This window comes from Emys orbicularis, chromosome 2 (assembly GCF_028017835.1).
Source record: "Emys orbicularis isolate rEmyOrb1 chromosome 2, rEmyOrb1.hap1, whole genome shotgun sequence".
NCBI lineage: Eukaryota > Metazoa > Chordata > Testudines > Emydidae > Emys > Emys orbicularis.
In genome coordinates this window covers 194045251-194067391 of record NC_088684.1, presented here as the reverse complement: position 1 = coordinate 194067391, position 22141 = coordinate 194045251, and the positions used below count along the sequence as shown (strand labels likewise).

The window sequence follows — 22141 nt, the reverse complement described above, 5'->3', positions numbered from 1 at the left end:
GCAAGCTGTTTCTACCTCCTGAAAATGCAAGGGACTCTAGCAATTGTGAAGGTGTCAAGAAAATCATATTTTTTTTAATCCCAGCAAGTAGCTGCTGAATAAGACTGTTATGCATACATCTTTATATGTTCTCTTAATGAGAGCTATATAAGAGGTCTGAAAGTTTTTTGGAATGCACTGCAGCAATTCACTTTACTTCATTCTAAGCAGTGTTTCACTATAACTGAATGCTGTATCTGGATTCTACTGGAGATATATGCAATACCACCACAGCACAGGGATATTTTTGCTAATAGAGCCCAAGGTGAAACTCAATAGAGGTAAGGAAAGGGCAGTCTAGATAGAAGGCCTTTGGCCTTTTGGACATCCTGACCTATCTTGAAGATCAGTTTGTCTTACCTTTTTTTAGAGCATAAGGGAGGACACCTCCTCTCTTGATAAAGTAATCTACAAAACTATCAAATGAGATGTCCCTTTTCTTAAATATATTTTTCTCCTTTGATGATCCTTAAAAATATGACCTGACATAGTGAGGGGGCAGCTAAGGTGTTCCATGCTCGGACTGTGATGTTTCTGCTACTATTAATTGTTCTACTGACACCTAGATCTCATGGTATTTTATGAATTCATAGGTGCACTAGAAATAGATTATTTTAAATGAAGAGCATAAACGGAAAAGCAGCCAGTTTGTGGGTAGACAGTTGTAACCAATCATCCCACAGCACAGTGTGCAACAGAAGGGAGAGGGGAAATGTTGGCGAAGAACATTATGGAATTTGCTGATTTGAGACCGGTGTTCTGATGAGAGTTTGGTTTCATAAGTGATTTACAGATTGCTGAAAGGATTCAAAAATGTGTCACAGCCATATCCCATATGGACACTGATACAAAGAATTTCATAGAAAAATAATAGCATTTTATATTGTGTTGGAAGCTATTGTTTGGGGGCTGCCTAAAGTGTTATAAATCAGTATAGAACCTTTAGAAGGAATTTGTTTGAGAAAGTATTGAACGTTTGGAAAAAGAAGTTAAATAAAAACATCTGAGTTAAGCATGTCATTCAGTCAAGAATGCAAGTGAGTTAAGTTTGACTTGGTTCAAGAGGCCTTACATAAGAATGGCTGATTTCAGGCTGTTGAATAGCTCTAGATCAGGGAATTTATAATCTCCAAAAGTCTAATATCACAGAATCGAGGAAATCTTAAACTCTGGAAGTTGAAATCTTTCCTTGACTGTGTATGTGGCAAGTGTACATCATGGTGGTTTTTTTGGGTGAGTTAAAGTTCAGTTTTTTTAATGAGTTTATTTTGTAAATTTAATATAGGTTAATAAGAAGCAATACAAATTACCATAATTCAGTATTAACTGAACATGGTAAGATATATTCTTTGTACTGTACAAGATGTAAGATTATATAAACCATTTCAGTTTTTAAGTAATAAAGTACAAAAATCTTATGTTAATGGCAATTTAAGTTTGGAAATACAGATACGCAGGAGATGAAAGTTATAGTTCCAATGTACTAAAATATTGAAGATTTTCCTAATACAATAACACCGCCCCATACTGGTAATTCCAAAAATACATTGAGTGAAATACTGTTCATCTTGAAGTTAATGGGAGTTTTGCCATCAATTTCATTTATTTGAAATATCTGTTTTGGTGCAATCAGAGTAGTAAGTCACCATATTCAATAACTTACTAAAGATGTGAGAGTTTGTATTCTCAATCAGTGTTGAACAGTGTGCAAAACAAAATACTATTTTGCTCTCCTAATATCTGTTACGGCAATGGAATTGTTTATCTGAACAATACTATACGTATAGTTAGAATGATGTATTATCAGAGTAGCCAGGAGAAGAAGATGAAGACAGACTGTACATTCCAAAATAATGTATACTGTCTGAATTTGTCCATTATATTAGTGAAATTTATTGTGTGGCTAGAATATAAAGACCATAAAAAAAAGAAAAGGTATAGTTTGAGGTTTTTGGGGCAGTTATTTTGAGAAATTTTTTTTTTTGCTAATGTCCAGATTAGACAATAACAATGCAATAGATCTTATTGTATGGCAATCTTTTATGTATCTTTTCCTTTTGCACTGTGTGCTTAAAGTTAGTGTTCTATTGGTCAGAATAGTGACAACATTAAAATTGCCATTTCCCACTTTGTTTACCATGTATATTCTATAGGGTTTCCATATTTCAGCAAGCAAAAAAGAGGACGGGAGGAGCCCCGCCCTAGTCCCGCCCCCGTCCTGCCCTAGCCCCGCCCCTGCCCCTTCCACTCCCTCCCACTTCCCGCCCCCCTCAGAACCTCCAACCCTCCCCCCGCTCCTTGTCCCCTGACTGCCCCCTCCTGGGACCCCTGCCCTTAACTGCCCCCCAGGACTCCACCCCCTACCTAAGCCTCCCTGTTCCTTGTCCCCTAACTGCCCCCTCCTAAGACCCCCCACCCTAATTGCCCCCCAGGACCCTACCCCCTACCTGTACCCTGACTGCCCCAACCCTTATCCACACCCCCACCCCCAGACAGACCCCTGGGACTTCCATGCCCCATCCAACCACTCCCTACACCCTAACAGCCCCCCCCCGAACTCCCGACCCATCTAAACCCCTCTGCTCCCTGTCCCCTGACTGCTCCGATCCCTCTCCCCACCCCTGCCCCCTGACAGCCCCGCCCCCAGAACTCCCAACCCCCCCCCCACTCCTTGTCCCCTGACTGCCCCCTCCTGGGACCCCTGCTCCTAACTGCCCTCCAGAAACCCACCCCCTACCTAAGCCTCCCTGTTCCTTGTCCCCTAACTGCCCCCTCCTAAGACCCCCCACCCTAATTGCCCCCCAGGACCCTACACCCTACCTGTACCCTGACTGCCCAAAACCTTAGCCACCCCCCCAAAAAAGCCCCCCCCCGAACTCCCGACCCCCCCCGTCTCTTGACTGCCCCCTCCAGAACCTCCCTGCCCCTTCTCCGACCCCCTGGCCCCCTTACCCTGCCGCTCGTCCCGGCATGCTGGGCAGCAGGGGAGGAGGAGCGGGGGAGGAGCTCCAGACTGCCGGAGGCGATCTGCGAATGCAGGGAGGGAAGGAGGGAGGGAGTGATCTCTGCTGCAGGGGAAGCGGAGGAGGGGCTCTCTCTGGCTGTCGGAGCCCCATGTAAATGGCACCATCTGGCCGGCTGCCCTGTTAGTCGCGCGCGCTCTGCATGGGCGGGGGGGAAGTCCAGACATTTACAAATTCCCCCCGGACGCTATTTTTAGCTCAAAAAGCTGGACATGTCCGGGGGAATCCGGACGAATGGTAACCCTAATATTCTAAGTCATAGCTGCTGACTCTAGTAAGAAAAATATTTTTACTACTTCTCTTAGCAATGCAGAACCAATATAACTGTGAGACAGTGATCTCTGGATTCTTTTCTGACTCAAGCATTATCATTAGAATTAACTAAGTTCCATTCACAGAAATCTTCATTAATGATGAGACATTCGACAGAAAGAGCCAAGCTTGACATTCCCAGATTCCCAGTTGAGTTTGTAAGACTGGCAATTAAAATACAAACCTAATGCAACATTGTTAATGGAGGACATTTATAGCCTATTCTGCCATTCCTTGGCCTAAATGAGATTTTGTACAAGGAATGCCAGATTGGGTCCTCTAGATGGATAGACCATAAACAGAGAACCCTTTAATGTTTTTTCGCAGAGTATGACCACACTTTAAATCCAATAATGTTTGTGGAAGATTGACATGTTGTGAATGGATTGGATACAGAATAAAAATACTCTAGCTGAAATCATGGCCCCATTGAAGTCAGTGGAGTTTTGCCATTGTCTTCAATGAGACCAGCATGTCACCCTCTTTGCAGTGTCCAGCTACACTGTAATGTTGGGGTATGTTTAAAGAGTTCCAAAGGTCAGCAAGAAAGCCAGATATATCTTTATATTTTTCTGTGTACTGGCTGAGTCTGTTTGTTTGGATCCAATATGATAATTCACTAGATCCTGATGATATATGCAAGACAAGGCTGTTTGTCACTAAAAAGGAGGCCTGCAACATATGTGTTTTTTCCTTGTCAAAGTTGTTACTAATCGGTTGGTGCTCCCTGTTCTTCTACCTGTTTCACTTTTTTCTGTCATCCTCAATGGCAGCAGCTGCTCGAGCATGAATGTCAACACAAATGTTGCTTGTTATGCTGTCTCTTGTTCCCATTCAGTGTTCTATGCAGCCATGCTGATCTCCATTCCTTGTCGCTTGTGTGGGTCTTTTTTGTCGCCCTCTCTGAGAAAATGAAGATACAACACAGTGGCGCTCACTTAATGGAGATCCAGACAATGCTGTTTCCTGAACCTGATCATGTTTCTGCATAGCTTGGACTGTTATTTCCTTCATAGGTCCAAACCCTGGGTTTCTTAACCAGTCCTTACTCAGGTAATCTGGAATTCAATCCCATATTGCTTGAAAGAGCTCAAATTTTGGCCAAAAGGAAATGGGCTTTTCTCATGTTTTTTAAGACAAACTTTTTGATGTCATCTATGGGTGGGTTTGTTTGTTTGTTGTTTGCTGCTTTATACACTAGAAAATTATAAATTCTTATACTTGCCAGCCTCCCTTTTAATTGTTCTGCTATCCAACCCTTCTGCTACCTCCCTCCTTGGTCTGGAAAGCTCGCCAATGTCTGTCCTCTTTCCAAGGATGTACTGTAATTGGACTTTACTCATTCAGTCAGTTCTAGGCAACTAACCTTGTTTGTGTAAAGGTTTTGTGGCTGTTGTGCGGTTGCTAATGACTTGTTTTGGCAATGTCTCTAATTTTTGTTAAAATAAAATTTACCATGAAAAAAATCTTTTAAAACATACTTTCTTGTTATAGCCAATTGAATTCCAGCTCAGATGTGTACCTTTCTTGTTAACACATGTGATCAGCTATATGGTGGTGCAGCCTGCATTCCATCTAGCCTATGCAGTGCCTGTCCCACTCCCTTCTCTGCACTTTATGGAGCTCTGTACATTTCTGATGTGTACTGTGGGAGCTGTCCCTATGTTCCTTAGGGCTGGTCTACACTGGGGGGGGGATCGATCTAAAATATACAACTTCAGCTACGAGAATAGCGTAGCTGAAGTCGACGTATCTTAGATCGATTTACCTCGTGTCCTCACGGCACGGGATCAACAGCCACGGCTCCCCCGTCGATTCTGCTTCTGCCTCTCGCTCTGGTGGAGTTCCGGAGTCGACGGGGAGCGCGTTCAGGGATCGATTACTACCCGCCGATCTGGCGGGTAGTGAAGACGTACCCTAAGTGAGGATAGGGATTACGCAAGATATCCCTTCCACCCCCACTCACCTTTGTAAGGGTCTGTCATAGCCTGGCCCACTTGGGTTTTTTGAACCACATTGTAAAATTCTAAGAATATAAGAATGGCCGTACTGGGTCATCTAGCTCAGTATCCCATTTCCCAGCAGTGGCTGGTGCCAGATGCTTCAGAGGGAGTGAACAGAACAGGGCAATTTAATCGAGTGATATATCCTGTTGTCCAGTCCCATCAATAGCAGGAATATAAAATTACACAGGTAATTAAACAGAAACTTATAGTAAGAGTATATTTTCCTAAAATGCTCTAGGACTTTTCTGCAAGGGAATTGGTTGATGTATAAAGCCACTCACAAATATTTAATTTCTGCATGTTCTTTGACTTTATTTACTATAGTTTATACCTGGATATTAAGAAACCTAATTAAAATTAATGGGACTTAATTCTCATTTATGCTAACGTCCATTTATGCTGCTACAGGGATGTTAAGGGGCTTTACTGTACATGAGAATCAGGGGTCAGTAATCTTTTTCTTGCGAAATTTAACTCACTCCTCCATGATGTAAATATCTGAAGCATTAGCCTTTGGAAGCAACACTATAGGTCAGAACTCAAAGTTGGAAGACTTGTGTTGTACTTTAGCCCTGTCCCGAGCTCATGGCTAGAGCATAAGGAGTATGTGGTAAAATGTTACCAAACAATGCAGAGCATTAGTCTGATCAGACCTCCTATTAACCACTTCTCTTTCTCCATTCTCTTTCTTTCTTTTACTGTTTATTTCACTTTATTTAATTTTTGTCCCCTTTATTTTTCTTGGCCAAATGAAATAAGGAGAAATGTTGGGCCAAAGTTTGCTCTTGGGCAGTCATTCACAACTCCCACTATTTTAGCTCTGAACCTTGCAATCAGATGTGGCAGCATGGATTCCATCTCCCATATGGGATGCTAACAGATCTGATTGCAGAGTTGGGTCCTTACATTCAAATGCATCTTAGGGCAAAAATTGGCATATTTGAGTTTAAAATGTGAAGAAGTGCTGGTGCTCAGATTGTGTTCTCTTTGAGGACTTCTGGGACTATCTAAATAGGGTAGCCTTCACAAGTTTTTAAAGTGCCTATGAGTAGGTCACCATTTGGGGAATATAATTTAACCAATATCAGAGGGATCCAAAACCTTTGGAAATATGGGATTTTGGGTAAGCAGGAGAGCGCCATATGATAAAACCACTGTTTCCATGCTGGCCTATATTTTATAAAAATGTACCTTTATTACTGTTCAGTTGATTCAGGCTGTGTGGAAAAAATTATAGCAGATTGCACTGTTTAAAAACCTGCTTTAATAGACCCAGTAACACTTTGATTAAGTTCCAAACCAGTAGATACAAAAGCATAGCAAATGATCTTGGAATTCCTTCCCAGATAAATGATACTGGTGATACAGTAAGTTGTTATTATTAGTTTTATGATTATAAGTATAATTATGGACAATGATTTACTCTTGAAACTAGCTGTTTCCTTACTGTATGGTCTCTTATGTTGTACAGAGGAATTTGAAAAAAACTCTCCCACAGGCAGCAGAAATATAAGAGAGGAAGGGTTCATGTTCTTTATGGAACAGAAATCCTCAGGACATATGCTGGAATAGGGGAAATGGTTCGATTTTATTCAGAATTGCTGACTGGGGGGGAAATTATACCCCAAAACTAATGGGTTTGCATTTTCTTTTAGGAGCGTCTCCTGATGAGTCTTTTGCCCAGGAACGTTGCCATGGAAATGAAGGAAGATTTCCTGAAGCCACCCGAAAGGATTTTTCACAAGATTTACATTCAGAGGCATGACAATGTTAGGTAGGAGTGAAACCAGCTCACGAAATAATGTAAAGCAGATAACATGTAGTGCAAATAGAGTGACACACAGTGACTTTGAGATCTTACAGCACAAGAAAGCAAGCCCAATGGAGATGCGTTGTGTTGGTTTGGGGGAGGTTGGGATGGCTGAGTGGTAACTTGCCTATAGAGACTGTGGATAACAATTTTGAGTTGATAAATAATTTAGAATAGTTATGCTAGGAGGAACCAAAATTTATATGACCTAGTAGTCATCTGATACAGTCTGTTATATTTGTGGTGGATACGAATATTTATTTTGCGTGATAGTGACAGACTATATTTCCCTACAAACAGGAAGCATTGGTTGTTTGTGCAATAGCTCATTTATCCGGACAATGGGAAGGAAGTAAATGTTGGTGCAGTGCATCCATTTGTCATCCTAGGACAATGTATATCTATCCCCATCACTTGATCATTCAGCCTCACAGATGATTGACTGAGGGCCTGTTTCTGCCACCCTTCTCGTGTTAAGTAGCGTGCTGTTCCATGTGCACTCCCTCTGAAATCAATTGTTGTTATCTCAGTCTTGCTATTCTTCTCAATCCCACTCCCACCCTTCTCCTCTCAAATGACCTGGTCCTGCTAGTGCTCAGGAGTACAGTGCCTTCCATTCCACAAAGAGTCATTTTTTTTTTCTTACTACTGCAAAGCCCTGGTTAAATGATCCAATAGTTCAAGTTCTTTATCTACTAATGGTGTTCTTAGCAGAAACTTGTATTATAAAAACCGAAAACATTTTTAAAAACACTGCTTTCCACCATTAATGCTCTTTGTTTTCATTTGCTTCTAATATTCAGCTTGGATAATGAAAACAGAGAAATTACTTTCACTGAAATTTGCACTCAGTTTCTAGTCAGTTTCACTTTGTTTCCTCTGAACAAGCGCAGTGCTGCAGGTTTGGGTTTACGTCAGAAAAATATTTGGTTTCCAAACACTTCTGCAGGAAAGTCCAAATAAAAAACCTTTTTACTAGGGTCAGGAAGTTCATATTTATAGTGTTACCAACATTCATGATTTTAGTGCAGGTCTCATGGTAGATTTTGGTTTTTTTAAAGCCTCAGTTCCTGGAATCCTGTGATTACGTGAGAATCTCAGCTTTTCCTTTTTATTTTTAAATGAGTTTCTAACCCTCAAAGTTTCAGAGAAAAGCTTGAAAATGTGACCCAAGTGCCTCCTACAGGCTCAGAAATCAAAAGGCAGGTAAGATTTAAGCCAGTCTCATTATTTTTGGGGGGTCCTGGCTCATGATTTTTGAATGCTTAGGGTTGGTAATACTGCATTCATATTGATCTTGGATTTTGCAAAACCCAAATTGAGAGTTTCAAAAATAGGTGCCTATAACTAGGCACCTAGGATGAGATTTTCAAAGGTCCTAAGCAATTTAGGAGCACAGGTCCCTTTCAAAGTCAATGGGACTTGGTCTCTTAAGTCACTTATACACATTTTGAAAATTCCTCCCTTAAAAAAGAACTACCTACTTTTGAAAATCAGGCCATTTCTTTAGGTACAAGAATGGATTTAGGAACCTAATTTTAGGTCCCTATTTTTTAAAAATCTTGCCCCCTATCTTTATTTGTTGTGCCTAGCACTAAAATGCCACCCTCCCCATCATCTTTGCATCTCATAATAGTTTACAGATGGCCTACAAATGATAAAGTAATAAGGATGGGAGGTTGGAGAACTGATTGAAGAAAACACCTTCTAAGCCAGATAGATTGTATCACATTCCTATGCTGTGACTGTGACTGAGTCAAAGGAGACATTCTCTTCCTCAGACATACCATCAGCAAGTCCTTGTCCAACAGAACCAGTCGAGTTGGGCTCTGTAGTGAACCCTTTTTATCTTACTCTTTTAAAGAGTTGAGTTTCTCTATCTACAAGCTTTCAATCTACAAGCTTTGCTGCAACAATCTACCCAAGCTGAGTGAGTGACACTTGGAATCAGTGTCACCAGGATGTTTTCAATGCAGTACCATCTTGGGTGGATTTTGTACAATTTTGTTCAGTGAAATCTTCAATGTTGAGGTAATTACAGCCAGGTAGCTGGCAGGTGGACCTGCACTTCTTGGCTTGTAAACATGATCAAGAAAGCTTGGGGCTAATTATTGAGACCTATTAATGCTTTCCTTGGTGAAAGGGTAATGATTGTCATAACAGGTCATCACCGGGGATTGAATTTGGGACCTCCAGTGCTTAAGAAATGTGAGTCTCTATCAGACTATCCTTTGTAGAGCATTCACTAGGGAGGGATGCATCATATTCACTGAATAGTGAGTTATTAAAGCGTGGTGCCAGCTACCAGTCTCTGCCCCAATGTTTTCAGGGAAGGTTATTGAGAAAGTGAAGTGAGGACAGTACATGTCACATCTTGAGCTCTTGGGTGTCCTTGACCCACTCTTCTGGATTTGGCCACCATTGTGGAGCAAGCTGGAAATGTTAACAAATGTTTCTCTTAGCTTATTCCAAAACATTTTTCCAGCATGTTTCTCAGTGAGTTTTGTCTCTCTTTATTCTCATCTGTTCACAGATGAATCTCTCCAGCTGTAAATCACTTCAAGCTTCCTTCTTAATACTGTAGGGGTTTATTCTCACTCGGCAGTTCAAAGCATTAAACTCCCTTTAACATGAATGGAAGCCGTGTGTGCAGAGTGGGGGCGAGATTAAAACTTTAAACTACATTTGCTTTTAACTTGATGCTGCTCCATAAACCTCAATGGATCACATTTAAACCTTTCATCCTGTCAAAGAACAAGCTACCTTCTTCCTTAAGTCTGACACCATTATATTCTTAAGTTGAGACTGTAGTGATATCAGTAAATCCTGCCCGCCCAGAAACTTGCAAGCATTTTGGCAATTTCAGTAATTTTGTAGTGATTTATTTTCCAAGTGATGATCCTAAATGAAAATAAAATTAATACATTTTAGATGAGAAATTTTAAAAGCTTACTCAAAGGAATTTTCACTTGGTCTTACAGGTGCAATAAATCTGTCATTAATAATCATATCAACTAAATAATAATTTACACCTGTAGGATCCAGCACATTGCATTCAAGGATGTCACAAACATTAAGCCATGAGCATAAAATAATTAAGGCTCTTAACACTTCTGTGAGTAAAAAGGATAAATAAAGTCTTATTTTTACGATGAAATAGCCTGAGGCAGAGAGATTAAGTGTCTTCATTTAGCCAGGTGTAGGGCTAGTTATAATACCCAGGAATCTTGACTCACCTTCTCTCATAGGCAAACTCCACAGAGGAGGTTAGACTGGACAGGAAGACAAAGTCACAAGCTCTTGCCTAGGGGGAAAAAATCAAGGTAAACTCCTTGGGAAGGAGCCGTTGTTATGACTATTAATGTGAAGTGCCACCAGTAATGAGACGGAGATTGTAAGGTTGACACTCCTATCACCCTGCTTTTAACTTCAGTCACATAAATGGAGTTACTCCAGTGTAAGAAAGAGCAGAATCAGGCTCTTGTTCATGCAATGCTGTGCTAACTGTTGGTGCTAAATAAATTACTTTAGAATGTTAGTTTTAATTATGATTTAAAGTGTTCTTTGGTCCTTATCAGTGCTGCATTTCTTTCCCTATCATCATTCATCTTTTTACAGATTTTTTTCTTTGAAGACAACTTATTTTCTGCCTATATCACTGTAGCTATATCATTCTGAATTTAAATGGTTAAATGGGTTCTCAAATAATTATTTACAGCCTTTGTTTTTTCCATCATACTCACAGCCACAGCAGTGATAAGCTATTCTTGCTTGCTTTCTTATAACTGAAGTACATGGCTGTTTATAGCATAGTATCTTTTTATATTATTTACAGTTAAAAAGACAGTATGTTAAGAAAGGCTTTACATTTTTTACCTGTATCATCTGAAGCCATAAAGAGCATGAAAACTTTGGGTTTGAGCTCTGTTACCTATCAAAAGAGAAGGATCAATGAACCCAAAATTGACCACAGACTTAGAAGCCAAATAATTGCACAAGAAAATATTATGTTATGGTAGGCTTCTGTGTGTGTATTTATATGTGTGGGTGCGGGGAAGAAATCTTTCCAAGGCAAAGTTTCACTATATCTAGGATGTGGCCCGAGGTACATAAAAATCATGATTAAAAACAGAAAACATTGATCTTTGGAAGCTTTCCAGGGAAGAGGTCAAATGGACTTTTCATAATCTGATGGGAGTCAATATTGTGCAGATGAAATCTGTACTCTTCTGGGTAGCTTTGTTTCCTCTTCCTACATGTTGTGTGTAATAATTAGTTATTATCTAATGGATGGACCTTGACCTCAGAGAGACAACAATTGTTGTGTCAGTTATCAAGAAAGCAACAGAACTGTTTGCTTGCTTATGTTTTGTTTTTAATGGGGCTGTTCGATGTAACAATAGGAACAGATGCAAATGCCATGGGTTACCTGAAAAAAGTTCTTCATAGAATAAATGGATGAAAGCAGAAAAGAAAGATGTGGTTACATTTGCTTGTCTGACATGATCACGGCATCAAGAAAGATGTGGAAAAGGCATTGGAGGGGGGATGGTCTTGAAAAGCAGGTTTAGCGTGGCACAAAGAGGGTGGATCAGGGCAGAAGATCAGTCTTTGCCTTAGTTTTCTGTAAAATGGGGATAATAATACTTTCTCCCACTTTTTGTCTGCTTTATCTATTTAAATCATACACTCTTCAGGGCAGAAACCATCTCTTACTATATATATATATATATATATATATATATATATATATATGTATGTGCCTAACACAATGGGACTCCAAGCTTGGTTGGAGTTGCTAGGTGCTGCTTATAAGACTAATCAAAATAACATAATCATCTCATGTGCACACTTTATATGGGGCCTCCAGAGAATCTGCCTATTCATCTACTTTGCAATTAGCTTTTCCCACTCATAATCAGGTGCTAATAGAGATATTTTAATATATGCAGCTTACAGAAATGTGGCCAGTTTAGAATGTAAACAGACAAGTACTCACTCTGCTCTGTGAATCAGATTCCTCAAGATATAAATGGATAATGAGCATTCAAGCTACTACGAATTTTCTAGTCTCTACTATGGTAGTTTAGTTTAGCCTAATTTTAATAATACACTAAATGCAGGCAACAATATAGAGTGAAATTGAAAATATTGATCTCTTACAAACTGAGCACCTGATCCAAAGCCCATTGATGTCAGTAGAAACATTATCATTGTCTTCAGCAGGCTTTGGGTCAGACCCTATAGGTTCTTTGGACATTTACTTGTGAAAGTAGTCCCACTGAAAATCTCTGGGATTATTCCTGTAAATGCTTGCCACTATGTAAGAGTTGGACATTCAAGGCCTAAATAGAGGCTACTATTCTTAAGAAACAGTACATTTCCTAGATTAATAGTGGCATCTTCAGTCCCAAGAAAGATCAGACCAGAAATACCAGTCTCATTAAAAATCAGATGTTTATGAAATGTCAAGATGACTTTAAAAATGCCCTTAATTTACCCTGTAGCGAGGTTTCAAAGCTTGTGTTATGTGATGCTCCTGAGGCAGATGGTTCATTGGGAATTGATTTTAAGGAAATTTCTAAAAAAATAAAGAATACATTTTCTTCCTTTCATGATTTCACTCCAACAACCCCATGTTCTTTTTGTGAGCACCTAGTTCATAATTCACACAGCCTACTGTAGATCTTAGTGACTTAGAATGTGTCTACATTGGAGGTGTGATTCCCAGCTCATTCCCATAGGACATACTCATGCCAGCTGTGCTCCAGCTACCATGCTAAAAATAGCAGTATAGCCTGGGTAGCAGGGGTGGCAGCTCAGGCTAGCTCATGGAATATGTACCCACCCAGAGCCCCTGGGTACATACTTGGGTGGCTAGACCAACTTGCTGCCTGTGCTATCCTGGGAACGCTGCTATTTTTAGAGCTAGCACAGGTTCATCTACGCAAGTTATGAATCACACCTGCCAGCTCAAATGTAGATGTACCCGTAGAAACAGTTTTATTTATCAAACTGTTATAGATTCCGTCCTGTGACAGTATATTATACTAGAAAATTGTTCTTATTGTATGTTGACTGAAGGTGACCTAAAGGCTCAGTTAGCAATCCTTACTCACATTGCTGAGCACTTACTTATGTGAGTAGTTCCAATGAAGTCAATAGGACTCTTTATGTGAATAAAGTGTATGCATGAACACTGTTAAAAAGTGAACATTCGCCATCTGTAGAATTTAAATTTGCTATGGTATTTGCAGTGTTTTCCTTCCAAAACCGAGGATGCTATATAAATAATGGGATATAGCAGTGAACCGTAGCAGCCTAGATCTGCTATGCTATGCAGCAGAATTTTGAGGCACACTTTTAGCAGATGTTGGAACCCAGCAGAAAGCTGCTGAAGGTCTGCTGACTCATTGTGGCAGGTGCAGCTCGTTAATGCCATCAAGGCCATAAGGGCGGTGGGAGGGAGCTAAGGCAGAGAAGATCCTCGAGGGATGGATTAGGCATTATTTTTGAGGGAACAATAAAGCCAAACCAAAGGCATGGAGTGAGTTTGGATGCTAATTCAGGGTTGGTGTGCTCTGTTGAGGACCAGGTAGGACTTGGATCATTCACATACTGGTTGCATTACAAATAATTAGAAGGTTACAACATAGCTCTAGTGTATTATTTTCTTGTAATTTCTCTATTTAACAACTTTATAAATCCTGTGGCTACACAAAGCATATAATCCTCTCATGTTCTTACTATAGGGATGAATTTCTCCTCCTCCTTTCAGTGTCCCTTCCATTCCAACAAATGGGGAAGGACATCATGAAAAGCAATGTGTTTATCCCACAAAATGGAATTACTATTATTATTTATTACTTGTATTACTGTAGCACATATGAGCCCCAGTCATGGATCAGGACCCCATTGTGCCAAGTGATTTACAAACACAGAACAAAAACATGGTCTGTGCCCCAAGCAGCTTACAACCAAAATATAATACTAAAGATACCGGATGGATACTGACGGATGGGGAGTACATGGAACCAATGAAACATCTTGCTGACCAGTACTAACCTATATGGTGTTAAATATTTTTGAACTGGAAAATGAGTCTTCGTTCCACTTTTGTGTGTGTTAAATACTTTTTTTTTTTCATAAATAGAAGATAGGGCCTAAATGCACCCCACTGTTTGCACAACAACAAACCATTTAATGAGCGAGGCTGCAATACAGCAGCGGCCTGGGATTTGGAAGACCCCTACTTCATTCATTGCATTCTGTCTGTTCTCTGTGCTGAGGACTCAGTTTTGCTATCACTTGTTCAGAATAAATCCATGCCTAAATAATAAATAATATGACTTATAGAATGAATAATATGACTTACAGAATAAATCTATGGCTTGCTATAGGTTTTCACTGTGGTAATGGAAAAATATAATTTAATCCAACATAAGGCACAGATTCACAGGACCTCTGTCTTATTCAGTGTGTGTTGTCCAAGCTATACATGGAATGAGGCAGGTATCCTGCAGTTATTTGAAATAATATAATTAGACTGTATTGTTGTGCATACGCACAAGAGGGCAGAGTTAATTTTGAGTCCAATTTTGACTTGACATTTTCACTGCCTTTTTACTCAAAACAGCCATTTTTGAACATTGTACATTTGTAATAAAGACTTGTGATTAATATTCAGCTGTGTATAATTGGAACATTACAATTAAAATGTTCAAGAACTTACAGTTATTAAAAACAAACAAAACCCCTAAACCTTAAATGGAAATGACCATAAGGTAAGATAACATATATAAAGATTTTGTTAACTTTAAAAAATGTCTACATTCAATTAACAGTATTGATATATAGAAATTCACCTTTCAGATTTCACAAACAAATGTAACCATATACACTTCAGAACTCTCTTAACACACAACTATTCATATATTTTACATAGTTAGTTATGCATATACTAGTGATGTATGAAATGAAAGTGTTTGCAAGTATGTGTTGTGGGTCACTTTATACATCCCCCATTTGGCCTGTTGCTAATAAATGAAAACCCTATGGACCAAATGGTGAAATAGAAGGATCAACATATGTGCCAAATAAATGTTCCTTTTAAATGAATGTATTTGTTGTATAACTCATTGTGTCAATTCTGTAAAATAACCCTCCTTTAAGTAAACAGCTAATAAATGAGCACCTTTACTGTAGGCCATGGTTAAATAATGAAGAGCTCTAGATGTAATTCCCTACAGCATACCTGTTCTTAACAGTAACTGTAGGTCACCTACTATATTTAGCATTTAATTATTTGAGCATTTACATTCTTTCCATTAAAATATCGGGCAGTCTGTGTTGTGTGTGTGTTCACCCCGAGTGCCGATTTGAAAATTTCTTGATTAGCAAATACTTGAGTTTTACTGTCTTATATGTTTTGAAAGATTTAAAGAAGTGTCCAGATTTGAAAGACAAACAACCATAAAATTCTAAAGCTACCATTTTCTAAAATAGTAGCCACTAATTTTGGGTGCCCAGTATGAGGCATCTCATGAGACATTTGGCTGTCTCATGTTGAGCAGCCAAAAACAGTGACCACTGCTGAAAATTTGGCTGAAGCCAGGAATAGGAAAACGCATAGAGCAATACATCAGACATAAACAGAAAAACTCATCATATGCTTATATAGATCCTGGGAACTTCTGGCGTGACAGAGAAACCAAATATAATTTCTAATCGAATAGTAATAATTCATGAAAGAAAATACCAGTGATGTCTAATTGAATATAATTGAAGTCTGACAGCTAGGTGGTACATTGGATTGTAACAGTCCTTGCTTTTTACCTTTTGGATAGCTGAATTCCTGTGTGTTTGGGTCAATTTCTAGAAATCTTTAATGCACATCTGAGTGTATTTCAAAAACTTCAGGGAATTTAGTATGATGATTTGGCACTGGCTGACTGATTTCATGAAAGACAGATCCAGGTCTATCAAGCAGTGATGTTGTAGGTCCAAAATGAAGTACATTGGCAGAGCTTTGGGGGTAAATCTGAAGAGCACTTATTGGCACTACCATATTTATTTATATTCTATTTAAGTCTTTCACTGTGCCATCTCCATGGTGTCTCATGGTCATGACACTGTAGTCACAAGGCACCAGAGATTAATCTATCCATACATATTTTATATTTAAAAAATCTTTACTATGATGATAAAACACATGTATGATGTAAATGATCAAATTCTGGAGTGTAATATGTTCAAACAATGCTCTAACAAAGTATGTTCTAGGAAGTGAAGAGGAGTTGCTCTAAGGATATGCACGACAGCACATACATGAGCTTCTAGACCTGTATTGAGGTTTGGAGCTGTTGAAATTTAGAAGGTTCAGTGTTTTGTTGGGCTAGGTTACCAAGGTTGGGGAGGTGAAAAGGATTTTGGGGGCAGAAGTTATTTTAGCAATTGCATGGAATCAAATTAGGTATTGGGAGGATTTGTGGCAGTGGGGTGACTTATGTGCCTTTGATAAAGGGCTGGGTTGGGAATTGAGAAGGTTATATTTTCCCTTTCTTGGGTTTTCGGGTGAGGGATCAGATTTGGTGACCTTGTCTGGAAGCAAGAATGGGGGACTGGTTAGGTTTGTGTTTCTAGCATCTGTTACATTAATTGGGAGGGAAGGAGCTGCAATTGTAAGAATGGAGAATTGTTTTGGAGGAGGGAGATTTGTGCTGGGTTATCTTAAATTGCTGTCCTCAAGATGTATTAAGTCATGCACGCACATCTAGAGCATATGGGTAGGTGGCATTTTTATAAACCTAAATAAATAATTATTTGATGTTATTTAGGCTGGGTACTGCATGTGAGTAGATCCATAGCATTTCCACAGCTGCCACAGGGCCTGGGCCAGCAGGTGAGTAAATCTAAATAATTAATACTTCCGTAGACACTTCCATTCAAGGATCTACTTAGGTATTTATATGGCCCCTTTCAATGCAGTATCTGAGTAACTCCCACATACGTTTAGATTTATCCTCTCAACATCGCTATGAGGTTTGGAAGTGTAATTAAGGCAGAGAGGGCAGTTGGGCATACAAGTCCCACTGATAGTCAGTGGGATTTGGGTACTTAACTCCCTAAGGATGTTTTGAAAATTCCAGCCTAAGTGATTTGCCCAGGGTTTTACAGTCTGTGGCAAAGCAGGAATTGAACCCAGATCTCTTGAGTCCTGATCCACAGCCTTAATTCCTCAGAGTGTTTTGTAAGCATTAATCAGTTGAGCCTCACAGTACTTTCTGTACATGAGCCCCATTTCTCATGTAGGCGAACTGAAACACAGAAAGGTTATACAATTTAGAAGTTAAGCGAGGAAGGATGGTCGAGTGGTTAGGGTGCTAGCCTAGGACTTAGGAGCTCCAGGTTAAATTCCCTGTTCTGCCATAGATTTCCTTTCTAATGTGGGGCAAGACACTTCAGCCTCTCTGTGGCTCAGTTCCCATCTGTAAAATGAAGATAATAGTACTGTCCTACCTCACAGGGGTGTTGAGGCACTCAGACCCCCTACAGTGATGGGGAGGGGAGCGATATAAGTACCTAAGACAAAACTTGCTTGAGGTTCCAGGAAGCCTGTGGCAGAGCCAGGAACAGAACACAGATTCCCCTGACTCCTAGTTCTGTGCTTTACATGCAAGATGATCCTGAATCTTTGATATTTGTGCTCTGCATAGCACTTTAATGGTGGCAATCCTTTTTGGTCTGGGTTTGTGGTCTGGGTTGCACTCAGTGCATAGAAGAAGATAATTAGAATAAGAAGGTGTGTTTTGCACTAATGTTTCCATGTTTCCTTCCTTCTCTTTACAGCATTTTGTTTGCAGACATTGTGGGGTTCACTAGTTTGGCATCACAGTGCACTGCTCAAGAGCTGGTGAAGCTTCTGAATGAACTCTTTGGCAAGTTTGATGAATTAGCTACAGTAAGCATGTCATTCTCTTTTTTTTCTTTTCTTTCCCTATTTAATTTAATTGCTTTTTGAATAATGATGTCTTGGGTGGATTACATATGTTAGAGACATTAAATAGATTGATTGCTAGCCCCATTTCCACTGTGAGGCCCATAAATCATGAGTTTCTAATGTTTCTTTTCATTGATTTATATTTCTGAGATAAAGCAATCCATTTAAATGGTAAGAAAAGAAACTGCAGTTGTTATTTTTAAAATACTTTTCCCCAGTGCTCTTGACTGGACCTATTTACCATTAATGGAGGTAACTATTAAAAATGTAATTTTTTTACCATTCATAGAAAAGAAATAGTATAGTGGAAGATGTGAATATTGAATGTATAGTATAAATCTATTATGTGTTGGTGACCAGAGTTCAGAGCCTCAGTTCAGTTCCTCGCTGACAGTTGCCCATGTCACAGAAACTGTGATGGCTCATCAAAGAGGCTATTATGGATGTAATAGATGTATTACAAGTATTTATTATCTAGTCACAGCACCCACAGAGTAGTAGATGCCTTATGGAATAAAAAGACAGACACATTCCTTGCCCATAAGATCTGATATTTTAATGGTACAAAGTCATAGCAGTCGAGAAATACAAACAGTTGGTGGGGAAGTTGGAGGATGTGTGGTTGCAGATGACCAAATGAGTTCACGTGGTGTTTGTGTGACACCCATGTCCTGTTCCAAATTATGTTCTATATTATGTACAAAATGTTTCTTCCACAAATGTCCTTTTCAATATATAGTGATCCCTTAATCAAGACTCTCCATTCCTTCCCACAGGGCGCTCACCATCTAAAAACATCCTCCCATGCACTGTGCTCTCTCACCATCCTACCATCTCCTCTCCTGACTCCACACAGCAACCCAGAGTGTGTCCTTCTGCACCTCCGAGGGATTAACCTCCCTTAATTTCCTCAGTACACATCCCCTGTCCCTGTATATAACTCTGATGTCAAGCTTGGAGACAGATGAGCAGTTTCCATCCCCCCCATTCCTTTGCCAAACTGCCTGCTGATAAGATAGCTGGCAGTGTCTCCTGGGTGGGAGGAAGTCTCCTGCTGTATGCGATACCGGAGGGTGGGGAGGGTGTGGTGACCTACGGGGCCCTCCTTTTCTCTCAGTTGTCTAAGGGAATGGGACTTCTACGTGAGGTGATCAGGGCCAAACTGTAAAATGTCAGTTTCCTTCTGTGTCACAGGAGTCCAGAAACTGTGAAGGAAGACCATGACAGAACCTTCTCTCCCATCCCTTAAAGTCCCCCCACCCAATGGTGTTCAGGCCCAAAGAGGTGCACTGGCTGGGCTGCAGCCTCCCTGCCCCATTGCTGCAGCAATTCCAGCTGAAGTGCCCTCCATCCCTCTGTACAATGGCCATTTCTGGGCTTCTCAATTCCTTGTCCTGCAAGTGGAGTAGCTACAGTTTCTGCTGATGCCTTGTTTGTTCCCAGGGATCTGGCCCCACCTCGGGAGATGTTCTTCCTTCTGTAGCCTGTATGATTGGGGGGCAGGGCTGCTAGTGTCCCCTAAGCCCCATCCCACATGTGTTAGCTGTTTCTGTAGGGGCTGCCTGTAGCGTAACAAAAGTGAGGGAGAAATTCACTTTTCCTTTTAGATCAAAGTAGCCTAAAAACTTGCCTCATGTAGCCACAGAAGCGTTTATAATTATCTTTAACAATTATTCAACCTCAGAGCTGCATTTAGGGATGCCAGATGCACCAAACACTAGCATGGGCAGAGCTGATTAGACTGATGGCCTACGGGATGGATGCCAAGTGACAATGGATTTAGGTGGGAAGCTTTGCATAATTTCTAAATACCAGCACAGCTCCATGAATGTCAACCCTGTGTGACAATAAATAAGCATTTGGGCCATTCCCGATGCCCTTTACGCTTGAGTGTTTTTCACAATTAAAAAAAAATCACCAATCGCAATGGGGCAAAGTTCATTGTAGTCAATGGGAGTCTTTGGATCAGGCCTTAGGTCCTAGCTCTCGACCTCAAGGTGACTTCTGCATTTTCTTTGTTAAGGAACTAATAAGAACAAATATTTTAAAATAAAAATATTCAAACTCCAGGAATTCAGTGAAATTTATTCTTATTATTTTATTTATAAAATGTGCCTACAGCATTGGTGTCCCTGGCCTTTGGCCAGATAGGGTATCTCTGTATTGGATGCATTCTGATTGAGCAGTGGTATATAGATGGTGTGAGTTAGCCTGTCTTTCTCTGGATTTTAATAAGGGTGCTTGCATTTCCTCTGATTCCTATGACTTCCATAAGAGGAATCTACTGCACGTTGTGTGCTATAGAGGGGAGATGAGAATGAGGATAATGCCTGTGTCAGGAGACAAAGAGGAGCCTAGTAGTAAGATCATACAAGGACACCTTGGGAGAACCTGAAACTGCCCTTTTGTAGGGCATGTGCATTGAATATATGACTATCATGGGAAAGGGATTGTCCCTGCCACCAGTTCTCTTTTCCCTGTTCTGAGCTCTCACCATCTTGTCTTGCTCCATTTCATCTTGTTGACACTTTATCTCCTGCAGGTGTAGCTCCTACCTATTCTCTGTTGTATATCATTCATTTCTTGCACTGTATTTCTTGTCTGGGATGCCTTTCCCAGTGGCAGGACGCCTTCCTGAGGAGTAATGTAGCGAAAGCATGGACACCCTTTGAGAAACCAGATGAGAAAGTAGATTAATCCTCTGAAGTTTTCAATGTGCCATAGAGGTCCAGCCAGAAGACTCAGAGAATTCTTTAATGAAGACCATGAGAGCCAGACATGATTTAAGTGAGCAAGATCTCTTGCAATTCCTTCCAACAGCATGAGGAGACACTAAAGTGTTTCTCAGCATTAGAGTAGGATTCTTGTCAGTGGTTCACAATTATTCCTACACATCTATTCGTTCTTCTCACTTTCTTTCCCAGAACTCAAAGATGCAAGTGTTTGATACCCCAAACAGAGAGAATGGCACAGAAGGCGATCTAGGGTATGTCTACACTACGAAATTAGGTCGAATTTATAGAAGTCGGTTTTATAGAAATCGGTTGTATACAGCCGATTGTGTGTGTCCCCACATAAAATGCTCTAAGTGCATTAAGTCAGCGGACCGCATCCACAGTACCGAGGCTAGCGTCGACTTCCGGAGCGTTGCACTATGGGTAGCTATCCCACAGTTCCCGCAGTCTCCGCCGCCCATTGGAATTCTGGGTTGAGATCCCAATGCCTGAATGATGCAAAACAGTGTCGCGGGGGGTTCTGGGTACATGTCGTCAGGCCCCTCCCCCTCCGTCAGAGCAACGGCGGACAATCGATTTGCGCCTTTTTACCTGGGTTACCTGTGCAGACAACATACCACACCAAGCATGGAGCCCGCTCAGCTCAGCTCAGCTCACCGTCACCATATGTCATCTGGGTGCCGGCAGACGTGGTACTGCATTGCTACACAGCAGCAGCTAATTGCCTTTTGGCAGTAGACGGTGCAGTATGACTGGTAGCCTTCATCGGCGATCTGGGTGCTGGCAGACGTGGGGCTGGCAGACGTGGGGCTGCATTGCTACACAGCAGCAGCCCCTTGCCTTTTGGCAGTAGATGGTGTATTACGACTGGTATCCGTTGTCGTCATACTGCAGTTCGATCAGATGATGGCTGAAACTCTGTATGTCCCCCAGTCATATTCTGCTGCCTTCCCAATGATGATGGCAGCTATCAGTCGTAATACACTATTTTCTGCCAAGCACCCAGAAGATGCCGAGGGCTATCAGTCATGCTGCACTGTCGGCTGCCAGCTTAAGATGTAAAAAATAGATTTGTTCTGTATTCATTTGCTTCCCCCTCCCTCCGTGAAATCAACGGCCTGCTAAACCCATGGTTTTGAGTTCAATCTTTGGGGGGGCCATTCTGTGTGACAGTTGTTTGTGTTTCTCCCTGATGCACAGCCACCTTTGCTGATTTT

General features: G+C 40.6%; 1 protein-coding gene across 1 annotated transcript in view; it reads left to right on the top strand.

Annotated features, from left to right (window-relative positions):
* Positions 1-22141, top strand: part of ADCY1 (adenylate cyclase 1) — a 241557-nt gene that overhangs the window by 104308 nt on the left and 115108 nt on the right. The window contains exons 3-4 of the mRNA XM_065399454.1: positions 7036-7154; positions 18039-18150. Of these exons, the coding sequence (XP_065255526.1) occupies positions 7036-7154; positions 18039-18150 (231 nt within the window). The remainder of the gene's footprint in view (positions 1-7035; positions 7155-18038; positions 18151-22141) is intronic.